This window comes from Alosa sapidissima, chromosome 1, assembly GCF_018492685.1.
Source record: "Alosa sapidissima isolate fAloSap1 chromosome 1, fAloSap1.pri, whole genome shotgun sequence".
In the NCBI taxonomy this organism is placed as follows: domain Eukaryota; kingdom Metazoa; phylum Chordata; class Actinopteri; order Clupeiformes; family Clupeidae; genus Alosa; species Alosa sapidissima.
Window position 1 is genome coordinate 46385777 of NC_055957.1, and position 23556 is coordinate 46409332.

The window sequence follows — 23556 nt, forward strand, 5'->3', positions numbered from 1 at the left end:
ATATTGTATAAGCCTAGGTGTTATTCGTGTGGTAGAATGGGATTCATCACGTCTTGATAATGATGTCTTTTGAAATGCTTAATAATTGAAATTATAATTGAAACCTTTATTTTCAGTGTGTAAAATAATGTAGGCATACAGTCTTGTTGCAAAGGCCTAAATTAAACATTTACAAATCCAAATGCAATCAATATGAAAATATAAACTAAACAAATCTACAGCAATCCATCCATCACATTATCAGGAATTTAATGACATGGTGAACGGAGTCTTGAGTCAAGACATTGCCTGCAATAGCTTGACATAGTGACAATGAGTCCCTTGTCACTGAAGCATGTTGGGTCATCACCCTCTACAAAAACCCAGTTTTACAAATGAATGTGTAAATAGCTTTTATACTGTACACATCTGACAGATGGTGTAAATAAGCCCTTTTGTGAATGACAGTCAACAAAGAAACCAGGCAATGTCTCAAGGTGTTGCTTTGAACATGTACACACACACACACACACACACACACACACACACACCTATATCAACACCCTTTTTGACTATGCTGTTTTGCTTGCTGGTGATGGAGGGTTCTCAGTCTCTGAGAGGGGCTCGGATGGCTTCAGGGTCTCTGTGTCCCTGGCACAGGGGCTGCCCAGCAGTTCCACACTGTTGCAGTTGAGGGGGGAGCTGATCTCGGAGGAGCGGTCTCCACCGACCTTCTCTGCCGCGGAGTGCAGCGCAGGGGCAGCCAGGGGCATGTTCATCATATACAGCATGTTGCCCATTCGCCGAGACAGCTACACAGAATTAAGTTCATTCATAGTTACTTATTTATTTATTTATTTAGTTCTTTATTTATATAGAGCCTTTGGCTATGGTTATTTTTTTAAAAGTATCAAACAGTGAAAGATAGGTGCAGGTCTGCAATGTGGATTGCTTTTAAAAGGAATTTTGTCATGATAAGTCATGGTCACTGATCTATAAAAAAAGACTTCAGTGTTCATGACTCATCAAGATCTAACAAGGCAGACAAAATGCTGAGGTTTGTACCTGTGCTCTTATCTTGAGTGCCGGTCCCAGTTTCATACCAAACGTGTCCAGCAGATGTTCCTCTGTAATAAGGGGCAATGTCTCTCCATCTATCATGTGGTCTTTAAACGTCTGAAAGAAATATGACAGTCAAATTAGGGTTGCATAAAGATTAATAGAATGACTATATTTCTCTTCATTCATGAGTACAGTGCATGAACAGACAAGAATAAGAGTAATCAGGCTACTGCAGATCTTCGCCACACACACACACACACACACACACACACACACAGATGAACTGGTGACATGGGTACAGTATATGGACCATTACCTGTGCATATTCAGAGCAGCTAGGTATTTCCACAATGAAATTGTAGACATCATCAACAGTCCACTTCCTGATATCTTCAAGTGTTGACATCTCTTCTCCATTGAGAAAAACATTGTGAGGACCTTTGTAGAATTAATAATGCCAATGTAAGTAACATTATGATAAAGCAGTAAAAGATGCAAGAAGTTACATTCAAACAATAAAATGAACCAAGTGTAAACCAAATGGACACTGGCCTTATGAGTAGTTATATGACCATCTTTTCACAGATCTCATTCTGACTGAGTGTTATACGCCCCTCCAAAAATAATATGCATAATTGGAATAGTAAATTAAGGATTGTTATTATTTATTTGACTGTTCTGTTACCAGCATTGTTTATTTTGATAGATGGACTGAACTCACCAGGTGGCATGAGGCCATTCCCTGGCACTGGGAGCATGTAGGGCAGACCTGCGAGGGGCCCGGCGGCTGATGGGTACAGGAACTTCTCTTGGAATGCAGAGCATGGATTGGGCATGTCCTTGTCGCCCACACCAGAGCTGCAGTTGGTCACGTCTGAGCAGCCATCTTGGCTACCGATGCAGGTCTTCCTCAGGCCCTGCTCCCCCTCTTTGTAGCTCTTCCTACCATTGCCAGACGCCAGCTCAGTGTCCATTTTAACGTGGTGTGGCTTGTTGTCGGAGGACTCCCCGACCAGCTCGCCCTTCCCCTCCGCCTCCTTCTCCTCCCCTGAGGCCCCTCCTGGACTCTGCTCCACGCTCTTGTCCTCTGACGGACCCTTGGGACCGGAGCTGTTGCTTTCTACTGTCTTGTGATTGGCTGCCCTCCGGCCGGCCCTGCGGCTCCTCTCCCTCTGCAGACTGCTGATCGGTGGGTAGGGGTTGGCGGACATAAGCAGGCTGTTCGCCTGGAGATCCTCCAGGGTTGTGCGGTGGACGAAGACGTCATGGCCGTCCGGGAGACGCTGTCGTCCCCTAAATGCCATGGGGTTGGCCTGCATGCCTGGGTACATCATGGGGTTCTCCATACTCATGAGGCCCTTCTGTTGAGCGTTCTCGAGCTCTTTCTGGTGCAGGATGGCGTTCATCTCCATTCTGAGTAGAGAACACCCATAGACCACAAGTCAGCAGTTGGATTGTACACTGTTGTCAATTTGTGTGAAATCGAAACGTGATGCACAGTACACTATTGGATAAGTCTTCTAAAGCATATCACTATAAAACACAATAGCATTGTGGGAAATCATAAACAGTTACATTTTTTCACAGTAGTCTGATGAATGCTGTAATTGGTTTTCTGTTCACTGGGTCAATAGCTGCCAGTGTGTCACTGTATATTTCACAGCAACTACAGTAATGTACTGTAATGAATTAAAGGTAAAATAATGTGTGCTTTTCACACTGCTGTAAAATGATGGGCTCTAATTTGTAAGGCATGCAAACCGTCTCGCACAAACTAATGCTAATTTAATCACTGGGGAAAACATCTTGCTGATTTAATGCTATGCAACTCCACCAGTGGGTCAGCACATGACGAGGAAGTTTTCAGTAGGCTATTCATTCTTTAACATTAATTATTTCAGTCACCCCATTTCCATTAAACTTCTAAAAAAACAAAGTCTCACTTAAATTCAACCTTCTTATTTTTCCTGTAGATGTTTACAAAGCAAATATTGATATTACCACCTGTTGTCACTGTGTGGTTGGCCTTACATAGTGCACATTGCAGATTCTAGTGTCCCATGTGGGCTACATTTTTCATGCTTATTGTTGCTTTACAGCAATATTTCTTGTTATTGTGACCACAGAATAAACCTAGGCCCTACAATTAAATCATGTTATTTTATATATGTTCTACTATTTACTACAAGTCATGTTATTTACATGTGCTATGAATAAATTGACTGGACCATACACTTTAACTCTCATGTAAAAACTTTTCAATCAGGAAAATAGGTCATGCTATACAGTGAACTGTGAATCTTTTCCACATGGGTGGATGGCTGCAGTTCAAATGCAAAGTTGTATTCCATTCAGGTACCTTGCTATGTTCTGCTTGTGAATGAGCTCCTGTCGCCTGGCAACCGTCTCCATTGGCTCTGGCGGTAGGAAACTGTACCCTGCTGCCACCAGAGAAACACAAAGAGATGAGCTACTTTGACTTTTGTTCTTAGTCTCTGCTTCAAATTATAATTTCATATGAATTACTGTTGCTGCTTATGCTACTGATCAAATTGGCTAATTTCTATTAACACATAACAAATTTTGCTATGTAAAAATATGATATACAGCACATTGATAATTTATATATATTTAAGAGTACCAGCCTACCTGCTCCAGGAAATCCTCTGCCAGGTATGACACCTGAATGGGGTTGCAGGGGGGGTCCAAGGTGGGCACCCATATGCATTTGGCGGCCGTCAGAGGATACCATCTCAGTGGGGGGCACCAGCTCCCTGTGGAGAAGATAAGAGTGAGTTTGGGTGGGTGCTTGAGTGGCAAGTAATTCTCTAATTACTCTTAAGCATCCTACACCAAAGCTCGGCTCAGCCACCTCAGAGAGGCACCTGAGGTCGAGTCCAAAGCCTTTATAAGAGACTGGTTAAATTGGAGGGGTGGTGGACAGAGAGGTGCTCGCTGCGGGCCACTGACACTCACCGCTCCATGAAGCGAGGCTCAAACTGGGCAGGCACGCCCTGCAGCCTCTGCTGGCCCTGGGCCAGGATCTGGGGCGCCATGGCCATCTGGTTCCTCATCATCAGCTCCTGTCTTTGCCGCATCTCTGCCACACGACACACAGAAACACACAGACACACACAGACAGCACATTAGCTTCCACTCAGAGGGCCCCAGAGTACCCCACTGATGCTTGTTGTTATGGTTACGTGGCAGAAGGTTTAGTCTAAAGTGACTAATCATATTGAATTGACATTTTAATATTTTAGTGTCTCCGTACTCATATTCAATCTGTGTCGCTATACACATTGAATTGAACTGAATTGAATTTACTCAAGGATGATATAGCAACTGAAATTGTCTCAAAGCACTTTACAAAGCCCAGAACCCCTTGATTATAAGCACTTAGGCACAGGTGGCATATAAAAACTCCCTTTTAAGGAAATAAAAGCTTGAGCACAACCCAAGTCCCCCAATAAGTGGGGGCCTTATTGTAAGACAACTAAAGAACAGGATTTCAGATGGATGAAAATACCCTCCACCCACCTGCAGCAGACATGCCGTTGACAAGGCGATACCAGTGCTTCTCATCCAAGGCTCCCTGTTCCCCCAGTGCTGTCATCTTCCTTAGCTGCTCACGCGGGGTCATGACACAACTTGGCTCCCTGCACACACACACACACACACACACACACACACACACACACACACACACACACACACACACACACACACACACGACAAATTACTTTGTGTGCAAATAAAAAATAAATATATGCCAACCAGTAGTCTTAGACTGCGAGCTCAGGTACACCATCTTTTTACCTGCAATGTTCACACAAACCACATGGAGAGGGCATATGTGAAATTAAAAAACTGATGCTACACTGAGCTGCCACTAGGGAGCACTGTGTTGTGTTGTTCCAGCAACTTTGCTCAACCTCACTTCGTGATCTAGAACATGGGCTGCAGATGCATGCTTGCTGCAGACACCACAGGTGCTCAATAAAACAGCATGGACCTTGGAATAGGGGTTGTACTGGTAACATAATCGTAATTATAAAACTGGTATTTTTAGTGTGTAACAGGAAACCAAAGTCACCTCTAGATGGGAGTATTCAGAGGAGCCTTTCAGAGCATGCAAAAAGATGTGAAACACTAGTCAAAGGAAAGATATTTTGATATGTTATCGATATTTTGTTAATTATTTAAATGATTAGTTCTACTGTGTGAAAAAATGTTGGTCTGAACCCACAGCAAACCATTAATCTAAAAACAGTGAACTAACAATATGGCAAGGAATGATTTCCTCATTTCTAGTCTACACTGACATGGGAAAGCAGGAAGTTATGTCATATCATTCAGCACACAGTCAAAACAATTATCTGTATTGAAGAAGGCAGATTTTTACCTGAGCGTTTATATTTGTGGAGCTGTATCTCCTATACAACAGCCTTCGGTCCTAATTTTCCTTTAGTGTGAAATCCCCACGTTCTGAAACTGAGTAAAGGGAACAAAGAGTCAAGTTGAGAGAAGACAGTGTGCAAGAGACAGAGAAGTGCGACGTCGTGTCGTTGGGCAGAACTGAGGATTGTTGTCCAGCCATCGGAGAGGGTGTGACATTGCAACTGACTGCATCCACACTCAACACATAATCTCTTACAACACATATCTGACACGTCTTGACATCAAGAAATGAGAAGGGAGAGAGAGAGAGAGAGGGAGGGAAAGAGAACGAGAGGGGAGGGGGGGTCTGATTTAAATTGTCCTGAGGGTGTGTTCTATAACAGGTAAACAGGTAAAATCTTTCTCAAAGATTACAGTAAGTCATACAGTGCTTAAATTCAACATGGGAGTGCTAAGATGAGTTTTGCCAGGACCTTGTCATTTCCAATTCGCAATTGCAATTTGCAATGAAGATCTGGATGGGAGGGTTTGAATTCGGATCACAGTATGTATGCAGACACTATACATTTTTTCAGACTGAATTATGAAGCTAATAATGTTTGATATTGATTTTATATTATGTTTAAAGGCACTGTTCATGTGTGTTACTATTTTTTTTATTTGTCTGATTTTTGTTTACAGAATGCCTGTTCTTTATCCACAAATGAACTGTTTATACTGAGCATGATTGTTTAGGTGCTTTATAGTTATTGCAAAGCTTTATGGTTAGGCTGAAGGCTGTGGTTACAGGTGATTGGTAATTATGATCAGGGGGTTTGCTTTTGCTTGGGGTTACAGGGTCAGATTATGCTTGACAACAAACTCTGTAGTCTCTCACCCCTGAGTGTGCAATCGCAGTATTAGGCCAGGCGCCCTTCCCCATCATAGGGAGTACCAGATTTGCCCTTGTGTATTAGCCATAGCGCCTAAAGTTCCCTCAGAAGCCCAACTAATCCATGGTCGGTAATCCCCCTGTTAGCCTAGCAGCCGGCCAGGAACATCTGCTGACCTGCATGCATCCAGGCCTGGGCCGGCTGTTGGCCAACCCCCCAACCACCTCCTGGGCCCCCCTCTTCCCCTGGATCCTATTAGCTAAGTCCTGACTATACAGCACTTTAAAGGGATGTGTGGGAAGTAATCCCTGCGTTTAGAGTTTTACCCTCAGCAAACCTTGCCTGTAAGTATACTGGACAATACACCCAGAGTGCTAATCCTATTAGCCTCCATTAGCCCCTGAGATGTCCCAAAAACACCTTGGGGATAATTCTGGGGCGCAATCCGTTTATGGCGGAAAAATGTGGTGGCCGTGGCAACACCTGCCAGGACAGCAACATGCATGTAAAAGCCCAGAAATGCCTCTGCATGAGTGGAGGAGTGGGTGGACTGATGAAGATCAGTGGTCACTATCATGAGTTTGTTGTGCTTTTTTATTAACTCAGGCACACTTAAGCTATATTCACATGCAATCTTACTCCTACCACTGTCTGTACAAGCCAGTCACTGTGATAATAATCAATCTTACTGTTTGTACTGATCAAGCCTTACATACTGTGCAGCAGTAGGCCTTTACATCTTTGTCAGGTATACGGCACCTGCAAGTAACAGCAGGGGCTTTGTGTTGCTGTAAACGACATCTCGACAGCTAGAACAGACATCTAAAGAGTTGTCTGTAAGCTGCAGGCAGTCTGGCATGTGTCCATGGCAAGTTCAGATTTTGCCGTTCATGTGACAAAGTGAAGCCACACACTGTCTAAGCGCCGGGCTCAGAGTGGCTGGATTTGCAGCCCACTAATCTCATTATCAGGAATGAATTAAAGGAAAATTGCTGACGACTTGCATTAAGCTGTACATTTGCGGAGGTCATATCAGACAGGATATTATCACTGTCTGGTCCCTGTAGCTATGCTGCACATGGCAGTCTTCCACACACACTATCTTTGAGAATACACACAACTGCATGGTAGTACTGAAACCTATTAAATAGTTAGACAAATTTTGTCTTGCCTACTTAAGCAATAAAGGGCAAGGATTTGACATGGAAATAAAAAGCAAGAATTATTATGTGTCCCACAGTTTGCCCATAACCACAATAAGTTAAGAATAAAAATAGTGTTTAGCCAAATTCACACATATTATTTTATTATTTGTTGTTATGCGTTAAATTCCTACTGCCGTAAACGTTTATAGCACATTGAATCATTCTATGTGTGTCCAAGGCAGTATCAAACATTTATGAATAGCTGGCTGTATCATGCACGTATTTTTATGCAAACTAAAACATAAATGAGAACATTGCATCTAAGATAGAATATACAAACATACCGTGAAAATTATACACACTTATTGACTAAATAGAAATTCAGACAAAAAAGATACAAGAAGGAAAAATAGGTATTGCAGACAGCAGTAAAGCCAAAATAGCCAACAGTATTATATAAAAAGACACGCATGTGAGAGAGGAACTCACCTTGGAATTTCTGCCAGGGATTTGAGCAAGCGCCTGAACTCTTCTGACCAGGCAGAGCAAAGGTACTCCAACAATAACCCCAACAACTAAAAAAACAACAACAACCAGCCCGTTGTAGATCTTCAGACAAGGCCCACAACTCACACCCCAACCAGTGCCCTCCTCTAGCACTGAGGTTCTTCTGCCTCGGCACCAACACAGCCAACTGGCAAACTGAACACCAAACCACGCTAGCAGTAGAGCAACTCCCTCACACACTCCCGTGCCAACAGGCTGTCTTAACTAAAAAAGACCTTTAAATACAGTTTCATTCTATCTCCATTAGCTGGCTTTATCTCCTGTGTTAAGCCCTCCCTTCCCTGACATCACGATGATCTCTCCCTACACTGGTGTGCCGGACTCTGCCTTGAATTGTAATTAAGAGCACTGCCTAAGCATTGGGGCTAAACCTCTTTCAACATTTACCTCACTAATCCCTTGTTAGCACTTTTAAGGCCGTGGGTAAGACACCTAAAAGCCCAACTTCCTCTTCCAGTAGCATGTGGTGCTCAGAGGGAGCCGGGACGCGGAGCAGAACAGAGTGGGGGGTTTGTTTTCCAGGGGACAGGTTTGTTTTTGTTTATCGGCTTTTTTTAGCTTATTGTTCCCCGAAATGTCAGTGTTATACTAGATCCCTAGTCATTTAACAAATATGCTGCTTAATGTGTTGTGAGGATCATCTTCTCAGACTTGTTAATCTGTCAGTTTGTGCTCACCAACTTCTTAGTGTATGTCCAGCAATTCAAGGAATTATATATTTTTAATTCTGTGGGGATCAGCGGAATTAGTCTAGGGGTAGGTGTGCGGAGGCCTGGTGGGATATGGGTGTTTTGACCTGTGTCAGACACTTAGTTTATCAGACCGTGGAGTATGTCTGCCACGGACCAGTCACCTCCTGCAGAGACGGCCACGCTCCGTGTCACAGCAGTCAATATTACCTTAATGAATTATTGTCTCTCTCACACACCCACACACACAAACACACACACACACACACACACACACACTTATACACACACTCTCTCTCACACACTCACACAAGCTCAATTACTCATTACTCATTACTCAATTTAAAGTTCACTTTATACCATATATATATATGGTATAAAGGTATAAAGGTATATGGTATAAATGGCAGGCTATTTGATTGTGTATTTCAGGTAATATCAATTAAATCACAGTTGTGGTGTTTTGATTGAGTAAAGATAAATCAAATAACAATACCCAATTACAGTTCTACTGTTGATTTATCTTTACTCAATCAAAACACCACAACTGCAATTTAATTGATATTACTTGAAATATAATACCTGTCAATTAAATAGCCTGCCCTTTTAATGTTTTTAAAGGAGAAATAGTTGGAGATCAGTGTTGTGTGTAACGAGTTACAAAGTCACGAGTTACAGTAATGTAACTACTTTTTTCAAATTTGGTAACGTAACGTAGTTCCTTTTTCATATCGGCGCAACGTTACTTTTCCCAGGAACAGATTTGACAGCGACACTGCTTTCTCAGTTGCGCGCTTGCGCAATAGGCACAAGCACCACACAGCAGCCTACGTGACAGAGGCTGGTAGCATGAAGTGCAATTATAGCTCCACACGGTATGTGACAGAGGCTGGTGGCAATGAAGAGCAATCATAGCAAGCGAGACGCAGCCAACGCTAACTTCTGAGGGATGGAGGTAGCCTAGTACTTCGAACTCATTGAAACTAAGGGGAGGAATGTGAGTGTTAGTTGTAGCCTAGCCTAGCCTAGAAATCTAGACGCACCCTAGCGGCAGCAAATGTGGGTCTGGCTCGTCAGGCTAAGCCTAGCCTACACTGTCCCCTGATTTTGTCTACTGCCGTTAACTCAACTGCCAGCCTATTGATATGATTTGCACAAGCTTTGCACCAAATTTCGGAGGAGCGCCTGTTTAATGAAGGAGTATAAGACTATAAAATAAGCCCTCATATATTTTGTGTTCACCTATATGCCCAAGATGTAGCGACGCTATGTTATTTGATATTGTTTCATAGGGCTTTAGTGGTGGTTAAAACTGTTAAAACTGTTAAAAATGATTAGCTAAGTTAGCTAAGTAACATGGTTAGCATAGTTAGCATGCTAACATGTTAGTTAGCATAGTTAGCATAATTTAAAAAAATGATTAGCAAGGTTAGCAAAGTAACATGGTTAACATAGTTAGCATGTTAGCATGCTAGTTAGAATAGTTAGCATACCTACTAAAAACAATTAGCTAAGTTAGCTAAGTCACATGGTAAGCATACTTAACATGTTAGCATGCTAGTTAGCATAGTTAGCATACCTACTAAAAATGATTAGCTAGGTTAGCTAAGTCACATGGTTAACATAGTGCTAGTTAGCATAACTACTAAAAATGAAAACATTAGCTAAGTTAACTAAGTTAAGTAACTTGGTTAACATTATTATCTTTGATAACATAGTTAGCATAACTGCTAGCAAACTTTAGAGCCATTCCAACTGTCAGTTATCGTCAATTATCTACCTAAATAATTTAACCATTTAAATTATCCACCTATTTAACCGTTCAATCATTCCAACTATATTAAACCTTATCTACCAAGCAAATCATTTAACTATATAAACTATCCACCTATTTAACTGTTCAGTCATTCCAACTATATTAAACCTCATCTACCTAGCAACCATAGTTTGTTTTTACTCTGTATGATATTTTACATCATATTTTTTGCTTTTTCATGCACTGTATTTCCTTCAGGAAATGCTTTTCTAGTTAAAATCTAGCAGTACAAAATAAATACATAATATTACAAAATCATTGCATTACATTACATTTCTTTACAAACTCTACAGTATAGTCATTTACCAATAGTTTCTAAACCTGATAATAGCAAATTATTTCAAATGTTTATTATGCATTGTTGTGTTACAATAATTCATTGTTGTTTGTTTTTGTGCCATCTGGCTCATCAAACAAGTGGGATGCCCACATCAAAAAAGAGAGGAATCTCTAATAATATGCTTACGAATTAAGTTAGTAGCGATTTAAGACATCTAAACCCCTAATTTGGGAATCTGCCTGAGTAAGCTTTTTAGCTGGGATTTCTGACCGGCTTGCTTGCGTTCTGCATTATGGAGTCAGAGTGGGGCAAAGGGATAAACATGGGTTTAACCTGAAAATGGCTGCATCTATAAATTCTCCCGATTCTGCTGCAGCTTCTCAGGAGATGACAACATGATAATCCTGCCACACACAGGCTAATTCCAGAACACAAGATCGAAATGAAATGCAAATAGAAAAACATGGCATGGGGATGCTTATGGGACATAGTATATTTATACTCTTGTAGCATGTACTGTATATCAGTCACGTGCTGCTGGTAGGCAGCTAAAACAGGAACCAGCATAACCAAGGAAAAAACATAAATACAACATAACAGACACCATTCCTAGTTTTGCATAAATCAACTCTTTATTTGTATAACACCAGCCAAACAAAACGCTGTTTTGCAAGAGAGTTGAATAGACACCCAGGAAACAAGCCTTAACAATGTCTGACAAGCGACAATATAATTTCTGATGCTCAGGAACAGTGACAAATGACAGGAACAATAAGTTTGTTAAGATTCTAAACTTCATGATTTGAATATTATTGACATTGTTCAGAAAGTGAGAGAGGTTGAATGCTTATTTCATGACCAATGATCTAGACATGTAGCATAGGCCTACTCAACATTATGCTCTTTACAGAAGGTGCACAATGAGGTAAAGCACAAGAGAGAACAACCCTTCATCTGGTTTTATGGTTTTTACACGCCATTGCCTTACTGAGGCATGGAGTCACAGATGCTGTGGTTAGTGGTGGTCATCTTGTTGATCATGATGCTGTTGGAGGTCAGCGTGTTGTGCAGTTGCTCAATGGTCTCCTTGGGGAGGGAGCGGGAACGGCTCAGGATCCAGGCGAAGTCAGCATAGAACAGACCGCCGTAGTTCTGGCAGCCGTAGACAAGGGCGTAGTTGTCATAGTCAGTGTCCAGGACCCAGTAAGGACCAGGAGGGGATCCTGTGGGACGTTGAAATGAGGTGTTGAGAGACACTGACTTTCCACACCTGATCTCTAACCTAACTGTAATATTGACCTAATAGGTAAACACTAGCCTATCTGGAACACAGCTGGTGCTGCTAAATGTGATTAATTAGAATATTTTTTAAAAGGTTTCAATGACACTGCCCTTCAACATGTTCAGCAGCAGATTTGAATTAAGGTTTCGTCTGAGAGATGTGGTTAAGGTTTTGCTTAAGAGTCTTGGATTGGAGATGCAAATCAGTGTTTACCTGGGAAGAAAGTAACGGCCAGCTTGGCGGGCTGAGCAGGATCCACGACCTCGGCATAGCCCTCAATATCACTGACAGTGCCATCAGCCCTGATCCAACCACAAAGCAACACAAATACTGCTGAGTGAGATGTTGACAACAGGTAAGCTATCTGGCACTGCAAACCATTTTACAGTCACACACAGTAAGTCAGCTGCGCACACCATGTACTCAGCTGTTAAGAGAGAGGGAGATTAAGAACAGCTCTTACAGCAGCTCAGCGTTCAGGACCTGCACAACCCCATCACCCAAGGTGTAGGTGGCCTGGCCACACTCGCCTTTCTGGAAGATGGAGGGGAGCTTCTGGATCTCATACCACCGGCCCATGTACTGCAAACGGCAGCACAAAACATTCAGCCTCAAAGCCGGCAGGTGCACTTTTTACACATTACTGGGAAATCTAAGGCATGGTGTTGCTCTGTCCTGTCTGCGCTGTTGTATTTGTTTCATTTTTCCTGTCAAGTTAATATTCTTTCAAAGAAGAAAAAAGGAACATATGAACATACGTTGTTCAAATGGAATGATAATTATCATAATATGAACTAGTATTAAAACATAATACTTCAACCTTTTCTTTCACTTTTGCTTTGAACGGCATGCATTGCATGTCAGCGATACTTACACTGGTGACATCAAAGTTCTCCTTGACTGGAGGAACAGGGCATCTTCCTGGATGGAGGACCTGGGCGTTGGCCACCAGGGCAGAGAGTAGGACCAGAGACAGCACCTGTAGAGCCTGCATTGTTCAGCTATCACCTGGAAATGAAGATCATGATCAGTACAGCTCATTTGCTTTTAGAGCTGGCCCCGGTATCTAGGCTCTGCTCAGAACTCTTACCTGAGGTGTTCAGCTTGTTCTAAGTGATGACTGACACCCAAGGATGCACATTTATAGCTCATGCTCAGACCCACTCCTCCTAATAAGGAACACAGCCCTGCAACTCTAAGAAATATGTTTTGGAAAGTAATATCTGAAGGAGCACCTGTGCTAACAAAACTGATGTTTACAGTGTGTGTGTGTGTGTGTGTGTGTGTGTGTATATGTGTGTGTGTGTGTGGTGGGGTGCAGGGGGTTAGGGGGGTTGCTCAACCTTGTTGATCAACCTTGGGTGAAACTCATGCTCATTGATGTGGGCCAGTCAATAACATCGGCCTATTATGGCATATTAATTATGGCATATGCCATAACCTTTATACTGGCCTGTTTGTGTACAGGTCATGCATCATATGCAAAACCTAAATGTGTACAAAGTTAACAGACGTATTTGACTGCTTTTGAGGAACTGTAAGCTGTTCTTTCTGGGGACATGTATATCTGTGTATCTGTGTAAAATGTGTAAACTTCAGACTATTGGACAAAAAAGGTTCATATATTCTAGCACATCTGTATTTTTCCCTTAACATGGCTCTAGTTCATAACATACATTCTTCAAACACATCTGCAGCTTTCCCTTAACATGGCCCCAGTTCAAACACTTTTTTTGAGTGGTGACCTCATGCACTCTTTGAGGGTTATCAAGTAGCTTGAAATAGTGAAGGGAAAAGATTCTAATCTTAACATATTTAATCTTAAATATTACTCAACATATCAGACACCCCCATCACGCTGACCCCCTATTGGTCCAGTGAGCATGGAGAGTTCAGGTGCAAGGTCTCATCAAATGGAGGCCTTTCAGTGGGTGTGGTTTTATTCCCACATATATGCAGAGGTGATGCAACCTCTGACTATCACCTGTGCACGTGTGTGGGACTGTGGTCCCCTAATGGCCCCCTTACTTGTGAATGCTGCAGCTGTTCACTTATGGAGATTTATTCCACATTTCTCATAAGGAACCATGTTGCAAAACAGTGCCATTTTCCATGATTATGTAAGTCTTATATGCTATACAAGCTTCTAAGACCTTGGGCTTTCTATCACTACCTTTAGAGCTGAGGTAGAGCAAGTTCTATAGCCAGACAGGTAAAGTTTATATGCGCCATTTGAAAGATATAGAGACTGACTGGTAGCTGTTACCATTGATATTTTCTACTAATATTATGTGTTAAATATTAATGCTATGTATTACATAGGCCCGTAATTAATTCATGCAGGGAAGATGCGCAAAGTCTCTATTTGTTAAGTGTTTATTGATATCTTTCCTATGTTATTTAACTCTAGTATTAGATGTATTAACAAGCATGGATTTTTTTCTGACTTATTTATTGATTCAGTGCTAATTTTATAATATGCCTCGCACATGAGACCAAACCATACCAAACCAGCCAGCCAGAGTTCATTTACGCCTGTATACGTTGCAGTCTACCTGTGTGTTCTCGTGTCAAGGCAGAGAGCATGCAAGCTGTGCGGGTGCTGTTGTTGACCCTCTGTGTTACCCTGGGGGTTGGTGCCCAGTCCTTCTGGGAGGGCCAGTGCCCAGTACCTCCTGTCCAGCAGGACTTTAACATAGCCAAGGTGAGTAATGCTTTTTCTTCACTCGGTACACCAAGCCCAACTGCCATGGTTCAACTGCCATCTTTATTAGTGACTCTGCTCTGCTACCTTTGTACTGTAGTATTCGGGCAGGTGGTATGGCATCCAGAAGCTTCCAGCTGTGTTTCAAAAGGGAAAGTGTAGCCAGGCAACCTACACCCTCCAGAGTGACGGACTGGTCAAGGTCCTCAACCAGGGTCTTCTGTAAGTGGAGTGTGTTCAAGTGGAGTTTTAAGTTCAAGTTTATGTTCTTCTGTGAAAACTTACCATGGAACAAAATCATACGTTTCTCAGGACCAGCATGGGTGGACAAACAGTTAATACACTCTAAAAAATGCTGGGTTGTTTTTTCAACCCAAACGCTGGGTTGAGGCTGTTGGGTCATTTTGTTTGGTTGTTTTTACTCATATTGGGTCATTTCTGTAACCCAGCTGGGTTGATAGTTTATCACTGCTGGGTTGATAGTTTAGGGCTGTGCTCCCTCCTGTCCCCCACCTGACGTGGAGTACACTACCCAGCACCAGGGTGACTTCAACACTGCATAGTTATTTGAAGGTTGAGAAAAAATCGTCAGGCAGGCAGGCATATTCTTTCAACAGTCAAGTCCAGCAGCTGTCAAAATGCAATGGAAATCAGGTGATTTCGGAAGGTATGTATCTGCTTTTATGTATTTATTTTTATCCAGACGGATTTTAAAAGTCCACCCAGAGACATACCCTTTGTGATATCAAGGAATATTCTGCCTTCCATTTCGTTCAGCTTCAAGCAGGTTAGCAGGTGTCATTCCAGCTAATATTAGCTATTGTTAATGTTAAATCTACTAATCTACTAAATCTACTATTAAGTACAGACTCATAAAAACATAGTTCTGTATTCACTGGGTAGGAACTGTTGAACAGAAACAAAACAAACTTTTACATAGAACTACAATTAGCATACCAGCAGCTGGTAGGTAACGTTAGCAGACTTGGAAACTTTATGCTAATTAAATATGCTTCGTGGCTAACGTTTGTCAACTAGCTAACACAGTCGAAGTAGTCTCTTCACAACACGTAACTTACGATAATAATCATCCCAAACAACATCTTATTAAATCATTCTGGGTAGCCTCATATTATAGCCATGTAACCTACTGGGTGGTTCTTGGTGGTAACATTAACTTGGATTCACTAACTGTGTTATGTGTTAACATTAGCTAGCTAACGTTAGCACTGCTGAACTTATGTTTGTCAGCCTAATGTTAAGCTAATGGTAATGTTAGTGTTATCAAACTCATCTGACATAAACGCACGTTTTGTAGGCTATTACTGGTATTATGTTTAAAACAACTCTGTAATATTAGGTGGTCATGGTTTCCGAGTGTGTTGAACTAATAATTTGTCTCCTGGTGGATTTTTATGTCTGTCAATATAATTCACTGGTAATGGTTCATGCAAGTCTTGATATCATAGACTGTATATATAGAACTAGAAGTTCTATACAGTCTATGCTTGATACAAAGTGCTGTAGGCTAACAGTGATTAAAATGCACTCTTTCTTTCTTTGATTGACAGGGCTGACCCCCAAAACGGACCTTGGAATCTGCCTGCCTTCGTGGAAGTGTCACATGCATTTTATACTAGGCTATCTATTCAAAGAAAACTATCAAATGAATAATTGTGTCGAACTGTTTTATTTCATTGCATGGCTTTTGATGGCCATTTGATAGACTGTTTATACCATGGCTAAAGCTGTTAACAGAAGGTGTTCTTTCAAGTAAATAAATACAAACTTTGAGTTATTAAAAGTTTGTAACAGTAGAGTATTTTAAAAATCAACCAGTAGTTTTTGGAGATTTGGTTACATAACCCAAACATTACGTAACTTTAACTAAACAGTTGTGTCAACATAACCCAACATATTGGTTAAATTTCAACCCAGTTGCTTTGAACGGCATGCATTGCATGTCAGCGATACTTACACTGGTGACATCAAAGTTCTCCTTGACTGGAGGAACAGGGCATCTTCCTGGATGGAGGACCTGGGCGTTGGCCACCAGGGCAGAGAGTAGGACCAGAGACAGCATCTGTAGAGCCTGCATTGTTCAGCTATCACCTGGAAATGAAGATCATGATCAGTACAGCTCATTTGCTTTTAGAGCTGGCCCCGGTATCTAGGCTCTGCTCAGAACTCTTACCTGAGGTAACCAGTAGTTTTTGGAGATTTGGTTACATAACCCAAACATTACGTAACTTTAACTAAACAGTTGTGTCAACATAACCCAACATATTGGTTAAATTTCAACCCAGTTGTTGGGTTAAATTTAGTAACCCAATTTGCTTGGTTAAGATAAACCAATGCTGTGTTGGACCCCATTTTACTCAGCGGCTGGGTTGAAAACAACCTAGTTTGGGTTGTTTTCAACCCAGCATTTTTTAGAGTGTAGCTGCAACACACTAATACAGTTAGATCTGGTGCCTGAGTTAAGATCATTTAAAATAAACAGAATGATAAAGAAAGAAAGAGAAATAATTACTCTGAATGTTTTTAAAAGGTATCTGTGTAAATTCTGTGCAAGTTACAAAGAGTTCAGTAGTCATATGGTATGTTTGTTTTAAATGGAGCAAACAGTCTATGAGGTGTGTGTGTGTGTGTCTGTGAGTGTCTGTGTGTGTGTGCGCGCGCATCTGTGTGTGTAACATCCACTGGTTCAGTGGGAGTCCTGCAGAATCCCTCCACCAGCATGTCTGGGATAACTTCTGCAGCCTCCCTCTGAGTTTGACTGTCTCAGTGTAATCCCATTGTGCTGTTGACAGGCCTGATGGAGAAATCGCCAACACCAGGGGAACAGCTCGTGTGGCAGATCTGAGTGACCCTGCCAAGCTGGAAGTGACCTTCACTGGAAGTAAATACATACCACCGACACATTTTACACAATTACAACTGAAAAAATAAACACATACGTTTCCCAAAGGAATATGTGAAGGCCAGGGGCGTCATTAGGCCTATTTTGGGTGGGGGGGGCTGAAGCCACCACAAGATGATCAAAAGCCCCCCCCCCCCATGAAAAAATATAGTAACGTGTCCAAATTCACACCCATTATTCTCTGCTGAATTTCTCACAGAGTACTTATCACACATAAATCACACAGATATGCGAAAGAGCGGAGCCGGAGCTTTCCAATAATATTAGCGGATAGCGGTTGTGATAAACAGTTCGTGAGTAAATTAACGTGGATCAGGGACAGACTAGCAATCTGTGCGTTATTTTTTTTACATTTCCGTCACAAAGGACCATGCCCCCGAACCCCCCTAGCATTTGGGAGGCCCAAAAGTATTTTATCACATGGGGCCCACATTCTCCAGCAGCACCCAATCAATAATTAGTATTTTTGTAAAATGTGACCTATTTGTGAATGTGATACCTTGACTGGCAAAGTATGAGACAGCAAGGGTGTGTGTGTGTGTGTGTGTGTGTGTGTGTGTGTGTGTGTACTGCATATGGTTGTGGGCCTATTTGGAAGGAAGTCCAGGGCCTTTTTTTTAGTCCCAATCCGTCACTGAACAGTCTTTTAAATAGTACTGGCGCATAGTGCGCTCTTGTTTGACAATCACGAATGCGGAAGACGGCGGGAGAAACGCAACAGTGAAAGAAAGTGTCGGTATCAGTAAGTGAGTATGTATGTTACAGAACAGCACAACTATGCACACGGTTTCACTGCAGTGGGATCCTACATTGTAGCAAACGGGGAGATGGAACACAGAAGTGTTAATCAGTAACATTGTGTGTGTGCGTGTGTGTATGTATGCGAAGGGGAGACGCGACCAGCGCGCTATTTGCGCATATCAGTGAATGAATGAATGAATGAACGGTGTTTCATAGTTCAGGGAGGTGCGTAGTAGACCTCGGAGAACACGGAGGTGAGACAGGAAAAGAACACCCGATCTTTTCCACAGTTTCCATATCAAAGAATCAAAAGTTGCTCATGGCATGCAGATCAACTGTGCTTTTGAATAGATATTTCTTCAGGCATACTTCAGGTGACATGAATGCAAAACATTCATGAGAAATATTATTCCTTGAAGGCTGACATAAGATATGCAAGCATGATAGCCTATACTGTCTTGAAAACGATATAGCCTAGCATATGAAGAGCTCTTTTTCAAAAGGTGTATAAATGTGTATTTCAGCTCATATCAATAGACATGCAGTTGTGTTGTTTTGATTGAGTAAAGATATTACATGATTGAGTAAAGATATTACATTAGCTCCAAAAGCAAATGAATTACTTGGAAAACAAAATAATAATAAAAAGGATGAACGGAAATGCATTACAAAGGAGGATAGGGTTTTGGAATCAAATTCTTCATAGATGGCCCACAATGATCCCGATAAGAGCTTAATAGTGAAAATTCCACTGAAAACCCTAACCCTCAAAAAACTAATATGTTATATTTTACCGTGTTTACTATTAATTTAAATACCTAACTCACAACAGTTTATGACATGGGGGGTGGCGACAGCAAACGTCTCATCTGGCCATTCCTGTTAAAATGTTCTGAGGGTGCCACTGGCAACACACAATATTAGTCACTTGCAGACTGTTGTTATACATTGTGTCCCTGTTAATGCTATTGTACCAGTATATCCTTCAATTCATTGAAGCCCTTTAAAGGTGTGATGAAAATGTTTCAGTGCATGCATTACAACTCTGGGAGCTAAGTCTTTCCATCCTAGTGGCGCCCCTGGTAAAGGCACACACTTCAGTAAAGTGATACTGCATAGAATCAGGAATAATAATCACATCTTTTCAGGTCCACGTCCGAGGCCTTACTGGGTGCTCGCTACCGACTATGACAGCTATGTTCTGGTGTACTCCTGTACCAACATCAGTGAGCAGTCCTACGTGGAGTTCGCCTGGATCATGGGCAGGACTCGCTCCCTCCCTGCAGACATCATCACAGAGCTGAAGGACAAGCTTCATTCCCATGGCATCAAGACGGACAACATGACCGTCACGGACCAGAGTGGTTGTAGTAGCATGCCAGTGTGATCGAGGCGGCTCCTCATCCTCCCCTAAAGCTTTTCCAGCTCAAGTGAGAAGCGAGTGATATCTGTATCTGTTACAAACATCCTCCACAATCCAGTATTGAGGTGTTCACCTGAATAAACACAATGTGAAGTTGAGGTGAACATTACGTCTGTGTCATTTGCTTTCTGTCAAGGTCAATATCACTGAGATAATATAAACATGAATTAACAGCCTTGTAACATGCTTTTAAAAGTCTGTTGTGTCACATAACATTATGGCCAAATAACCAACACTGAAGTAATATTTGGGAACTGAGTACCTGGTGGAGCACTGGGGGTGGGCTGATGGGGAGAGTTGTGGCAGTCAGAGTTGTTGCCCCAGGACCTGGTTGTAGCTGGGTCCTCTTTGTGCAGCAAATGTGTGAAATTCAGAAAAGGGCGAGCCCATGGTCCACTGTGTACTTATTCTGACCCCATAAACAAACTATTTTGTTTTGGGAATCAGGAGCAGCCTCTTAGCTCGGCTGGTGACGTGAGGCAGGACGTCCCAGAGGTGAGTCAGACTGGAGGCATGTGTAGTGACAGAAGACAGCAGAGGCCCTTCATGACTGACCAGCCTGCGCTGCTGCCCATTGTGCTCAGTCATCACTGCATGCCCTGCCACTCAGGTCATGCTCTCCATGTTTTTGAGGTTGAGCTTGGCCATACTGGCACAGTCTTACATGAGCTGCAAGCAACCTGTGTAAATGTCTATGTACACTGACTGATGGCATACTGTAGATACCTTTAGTTTCAAAGACCATAACAATAGCAACTTTCTGTAAAACAGTATTTGTAAAAAGATATGGTGTCATGCACACATACACAAAAATAAGTAACGTCTCAGCTTTCATATCTGTTACTATTCTCATCTAACTTGAAAGAGCAACAAGGAAAGTAGAGGTGTCCCCTTGAGTGTAGATGCAGACCAATTACATTTCTGCCGGAATGTCCCCCATGATTTCAATTTGTCTAATGGCTCGCTTCATGTCCGAGATAAGCTTGGCCCTCACAAAGACACTCATTCATGACACACAACTTTGGAGTAACGTGACCCTGGGCAGCAGAGTCGCTCTTATAAATACACAGCGCGCCATGATTTGTTGAATATTTTCACGCAGAATCCAAAGAGGTAAGATATCGTGTTTTCTTTTAGCTACTTTTTTCTGTAATATTTCCCACTGTAAGAATGAAATGCGATGCTGTATGTCTGTGTAAATGGTAGCAAGATGAATCAAAGGATCTAGATTTAAAAGGTTCCAGAGTCTGCACTAATTTGTATGGCAACCATGTATAGATATTTTAGATATACACATGCATATTAAGTAATAATAACATTGCTTGCTCTGCTTGTATTGATAGTTGGATGTATGCTGATGCAATGTGGTTCTTTGTTTTACGAAACTCTTGAACTCTTGCTTTGATCTATAAAGCTTTGGTGGTGCTTGAACCAACTGAGAGGGACATTACGGATGCTTCTGTCTGCTTCTGTTTTTTTTTTTATATATAAATGCCCAAACTAACAGCACTGTTTATCTGCATTTCAGGTCCAGGTTAGCACTGTCGCCATGAAGCAGTCCATCGTCTTGATCCTGCCCATTCTCCTGCCTCTCATCAGGGCACAGGTTCCTCACTGGGGCCCATGTCCAGACCCTCCCGTGCAATCTGCGTTCAGCATGAAAAAGGTATTAAAGATTCCTCTTCACTTGCTACTGTATGTGCATCTCAGATAATGCCAACTATGTCTCAGAGATTGGCCTTAGTCAAGCGAAGTAAAAGGTTACAGCGGTTAATGGTGGATTTCCCCCCCCATTATTATTATTATTATTTTAATTTGTTTACATTACCATACATGTACATAACAAGGTGTGTTTGCTGTGTTTTGTTGTTTAGTTCTTGGGAAGGTGGTATGAGGTTGCAAAACTGCCGGCTCAGTTTGAGAAAGGGAGATGCATTGAGTCCAACTTCACCATGAAAGCAGATGGGAGTGTTCGTGTGGTCAGCTCAGAGATACTGTAAGTTCAGATGCTCTCGGCCACATTACAGTACTCCACTCCACTGTAGTAGGTCTATATGCTGAATACTGAGAGAAACTAATAACATATCAATAGACACTTTTATCATTTATGTCAATGTTTTCATCAAATGTATCTATGTTCATTTTTGTGTGATGCTATTACAAGTGAAATACCTGACAAGTGAGTACTTGACGTGAGTGTGACACAATGAAATAGTTGAAATAGTAAATAATGCCAATAATTAAGAATAATGACACAAACTTTATCCTCTTCACTCAATGTCATCCTGATCCTACAATTGAGGTGGTCATTAAATTAATGATCCTTCAGGAGGTTATAAATCTAAAAGAGCATTGAATGTAAATGTCAACATTGATTATACAAGATTTTGAAATGGACCATCTTTGTTTTTGTGTGACCTTTAGAAAGGGTGAGCTGAGGGCCATAGAGGGCACTGCTGTGGTGCAGGACATGAGGGAACCGGCCAAGCTCGGCATCAGCTTCTCCTACGGTGAGTACAGGAAGGGCACACAACCACTCAGCATGAGGATGCTCACATCACACACACGTAAACACGCACGAACGGACGCACGCATGCACGCACACACACAATCTGGATTTTTACATATTGTATTTTTTTTTTTTTATCATATTGTAAAAATTATAATACATAATTGTGCCTATTATTTGTTTGATCCAATCCCAAATGCCAAATTGACCCATCTGAAAAGTTTGATAGGTTCTTCATGAGTAGAGGATGTAGATCAGAGGATTTAGATCATGAGAATGTCTTGAGTGGATGAGTGTAGTGTGTTCTGTGATATTGCTCCCTGTTTACTGAGCTGTGCTGCACTGCTGTTGGCTCTCCAGTGCTGCCCTACACTCCATACTGGGTCCTGTCCACCGACTACGAAAACTCGGCCCTGGTCTACTCCTGCACCGACGTCCTGCGTCTGTTCCACGTGGACTTCGCCTGGATCCTGGGCCGAACCCGAACCCTGCCGGTCGCCACAATCACCAAGGCCAAGGACGTCTTTAACAACAACGACATCGACGTCAGCCGGATGATTATGAGCAAGCAGGCAGGCTGTGAGAAGGACTACTGAGACACCAGCAGGAGACAAAAAGAGAGAGAGAGAGCCAGAGAGGAAGAAAGGAAGAGTGGGGAGAGAAGGAAATCTGGGGAGAGCAAGAGAGGAAGGCAGCCACGCTGGCAGGTCAAGAGGTCTGCTGGACTGGCTGCAGCCTGAGGGGCATCACTGATTGTTTTCAATTATCTCCAACTGTCACTTTTCCTTTTCATCCATTTTGTTTTATTTTTGTTATACATCATATCATTTTATGGTGAAAGGAGTAATTTGCTATGTAATATATATCATTATCTTGTTTCAGTTTTTGTAACATTTTTAGGGCACAAGTAATTGCATCACTAAAATGGGTTCTGAAATTTGATTTAAAGAGTTAATGAAACAAACTGAAGCCATGAGATCCTCCGTGGAGAGAAAAATAAAGTACAGTGTCATAACAAGCATCATGTGAACTGCACTCATCATTTTCTAGACCACTTTACATAACATGTCTGCAGTTAGAGGTCTACTGACACTATTTTACAACTGACACAACCCCCAAACTAGAGTTAATTAGGTTAATTTGGTGGCCAGAAGTCAAGACAC

The 23556-nt window shown here is 41.9% G+C and overlaps 3 protein-coding genes across 6 annotated transcripts; 1 reads left to right on the plus strand and 2 right to left on the minus strand.

Moving 5' to 3' along the window:
• Window positions 1–88: 88 nt before the first annotated feature.
• Window positions 89–8311, minus strand: samd7 (sterile alpha motif domain containing 7). 3 transcript variants are annotated; one of them, XM_042090613.1, is made up of 10 exons: window positions 7949–8311; window positions 5447–5535; window positions 4582–4700; window positions 4018–4141; window positions 3691–3815; window positions 3401–3482; window positions 1763–2454; window positions 1358–1479; window positions 1045–1155; window positions 89–791 (listed from the first exon to the last, which is right to left on the minus strand). In XM_042090613.1, exons 3-10 carry the CDS (start codon window positions 4682–4684, stop codon window positions 552–554), a joined length of 1599 nt encoding a protein of 532 aa, XP_041946547.1. In that variant the 5' UTR covers window positions 4685–4700; window positions 5447–5535; window positions 7949–8311; the 3' UTR covers window positions 89–551. The 3 variants fall into 3 exon arrangements, with proteins under 3 accessions (XP_041946547.1, XP_041946556.1, XP_041946540.1); XM_042090622.1 differs by lacking the exon at window positions 7949–8311 and having other exon boundaries at window positions 3401–3479; window positions 5447–5605; XM_042090606.1 differs by lacking the exon at window positions 7949–8311 and having other exon boundaries at window positions 5447–5605.
• A 3110-nt stretch (window positions 8312–11421) lies between these two features.
• apoda.2 (apolipoprotein Da, duplicate 2) lies at window positions 11422–16850 on the minus strand. 2 transcript variants are annotated; one of them, XM_042091038.1, is made up of 5 exons: window positions 16776–16850; window positions 12968–13101; window positions 12557–12675; window positions 12307–12395; window positions 11422–12034 (listed from the first exon to the last, which is right to left on the minus strand). In XM_042091038.1, the coding sequence occupies exons 2-5, from the start codon at window positions 13085–13087 to the stop codon at window positions 11796–11798; spliced, it is 567 nt and encodes a 188-aa protein (XP_041946972.1). In that variant the 5' UTR covers window positions 13088–13101; window positions 16776–16850; the 3' UTR covers window positions 11422–11795. The 2 variants fall into 2 exon arrangements, with proteins under 2 accessions (XP_041946972.1, XP_041946964.1); XM_042091030.1 differs by lacking the exon at window positions 16776–16850 and adding an exon at window positions 13184–13482.
• Window positions 14443–23412, plus strand: LOC121706256. The gene is made up of 9 exons (XM_042087890.1): window positions 14443–14797; window positions 14898–15019; window positions 17611–17699; window positions 19610–19842; window positions 20332–20568; window positions 21392–21550; window positions 21759–21880; window positions 22309–22394; window positions 22754–23412. The coding sequence occupies exons 1-9, from the start codon at window positions 14678–14680 to the stop codon at window positions 22987–22989; spliced, it is 1404 nt and encodes a 467-aa protein (XP_041943824.1). The 5' UTR covers window positions 14443–14677; the 3' UTR covers window positions 22990–23412.
• The last annotated feature ends 144 nt before the right edge of the window (window positions 23413–23556 follow it).

Bases quoted from the DNA above. Each gene is read 5' to 3' on its own strand.
- samd7 (XM_042090613.1), bottom strand. From the start codon at position 4,684: ATGACCCCGCGTGAGCAGCTAAGGAAGATGACAGCACTGGGGGAACAG. The intron at 3,483-3,690 runs GTAGGCTGGTAC...CTCTGGTGGCAG, and splicing joins CAGAGGATTTCCTGGAGCAG to CAGGGTACAGTTTCCTACCG. The intron at 2,455-3,400 runs GTACCTGAATGG...TTCTCTACTCAG, and splicing joins CACAAGCAGAACATAGCAAG to AATGGAGATGAACGCCATCC.
- LOC121706256 (XM_042087890.1), top strand. From the start codon at position 14,678: ATGCAAGCTGTGCGGGTGCTGTTGTTGACCCTCTGTGTTACCCTGGGG. The intron at 20,569-21,391 runs GTAAATGTCTAT...CCAAACTAACAG, and splicing joins ATGAGCTGCAAGCAACCTGT to CACTGTTTATCTGCATTTCA. The intron at 21,881-22,308 runs GTAAGTTCAGAT...TGTGACCTTTAG, and splicing joins GTGGTCAGCTCAGAGATACT to AAAGGGTGAGCTGAGGGCCA.
- apoda.2 (XM_042091038.1), bottom strand. From the start codon at position 13,087: ATGCAGGCTCTACAGGTGCTGTCTCTGGTCCTACTCTCTGCCCTGGTG. The intron at 12,396-12,556 runs GTAAGAGCTGTT...TGGTTGGATCAG, and splicing joins GTCCTGAACGCTGAGCTGCT to GGCTGATGGCACTGTCAGTG. The intron at 12,035-12,306 runs GTAAACACTGAT...AACGTCCCACAG, and splicing joins GGCCGTTACTTTCTTCCCAG to GATCCCCTCCTGGTCCTTAC.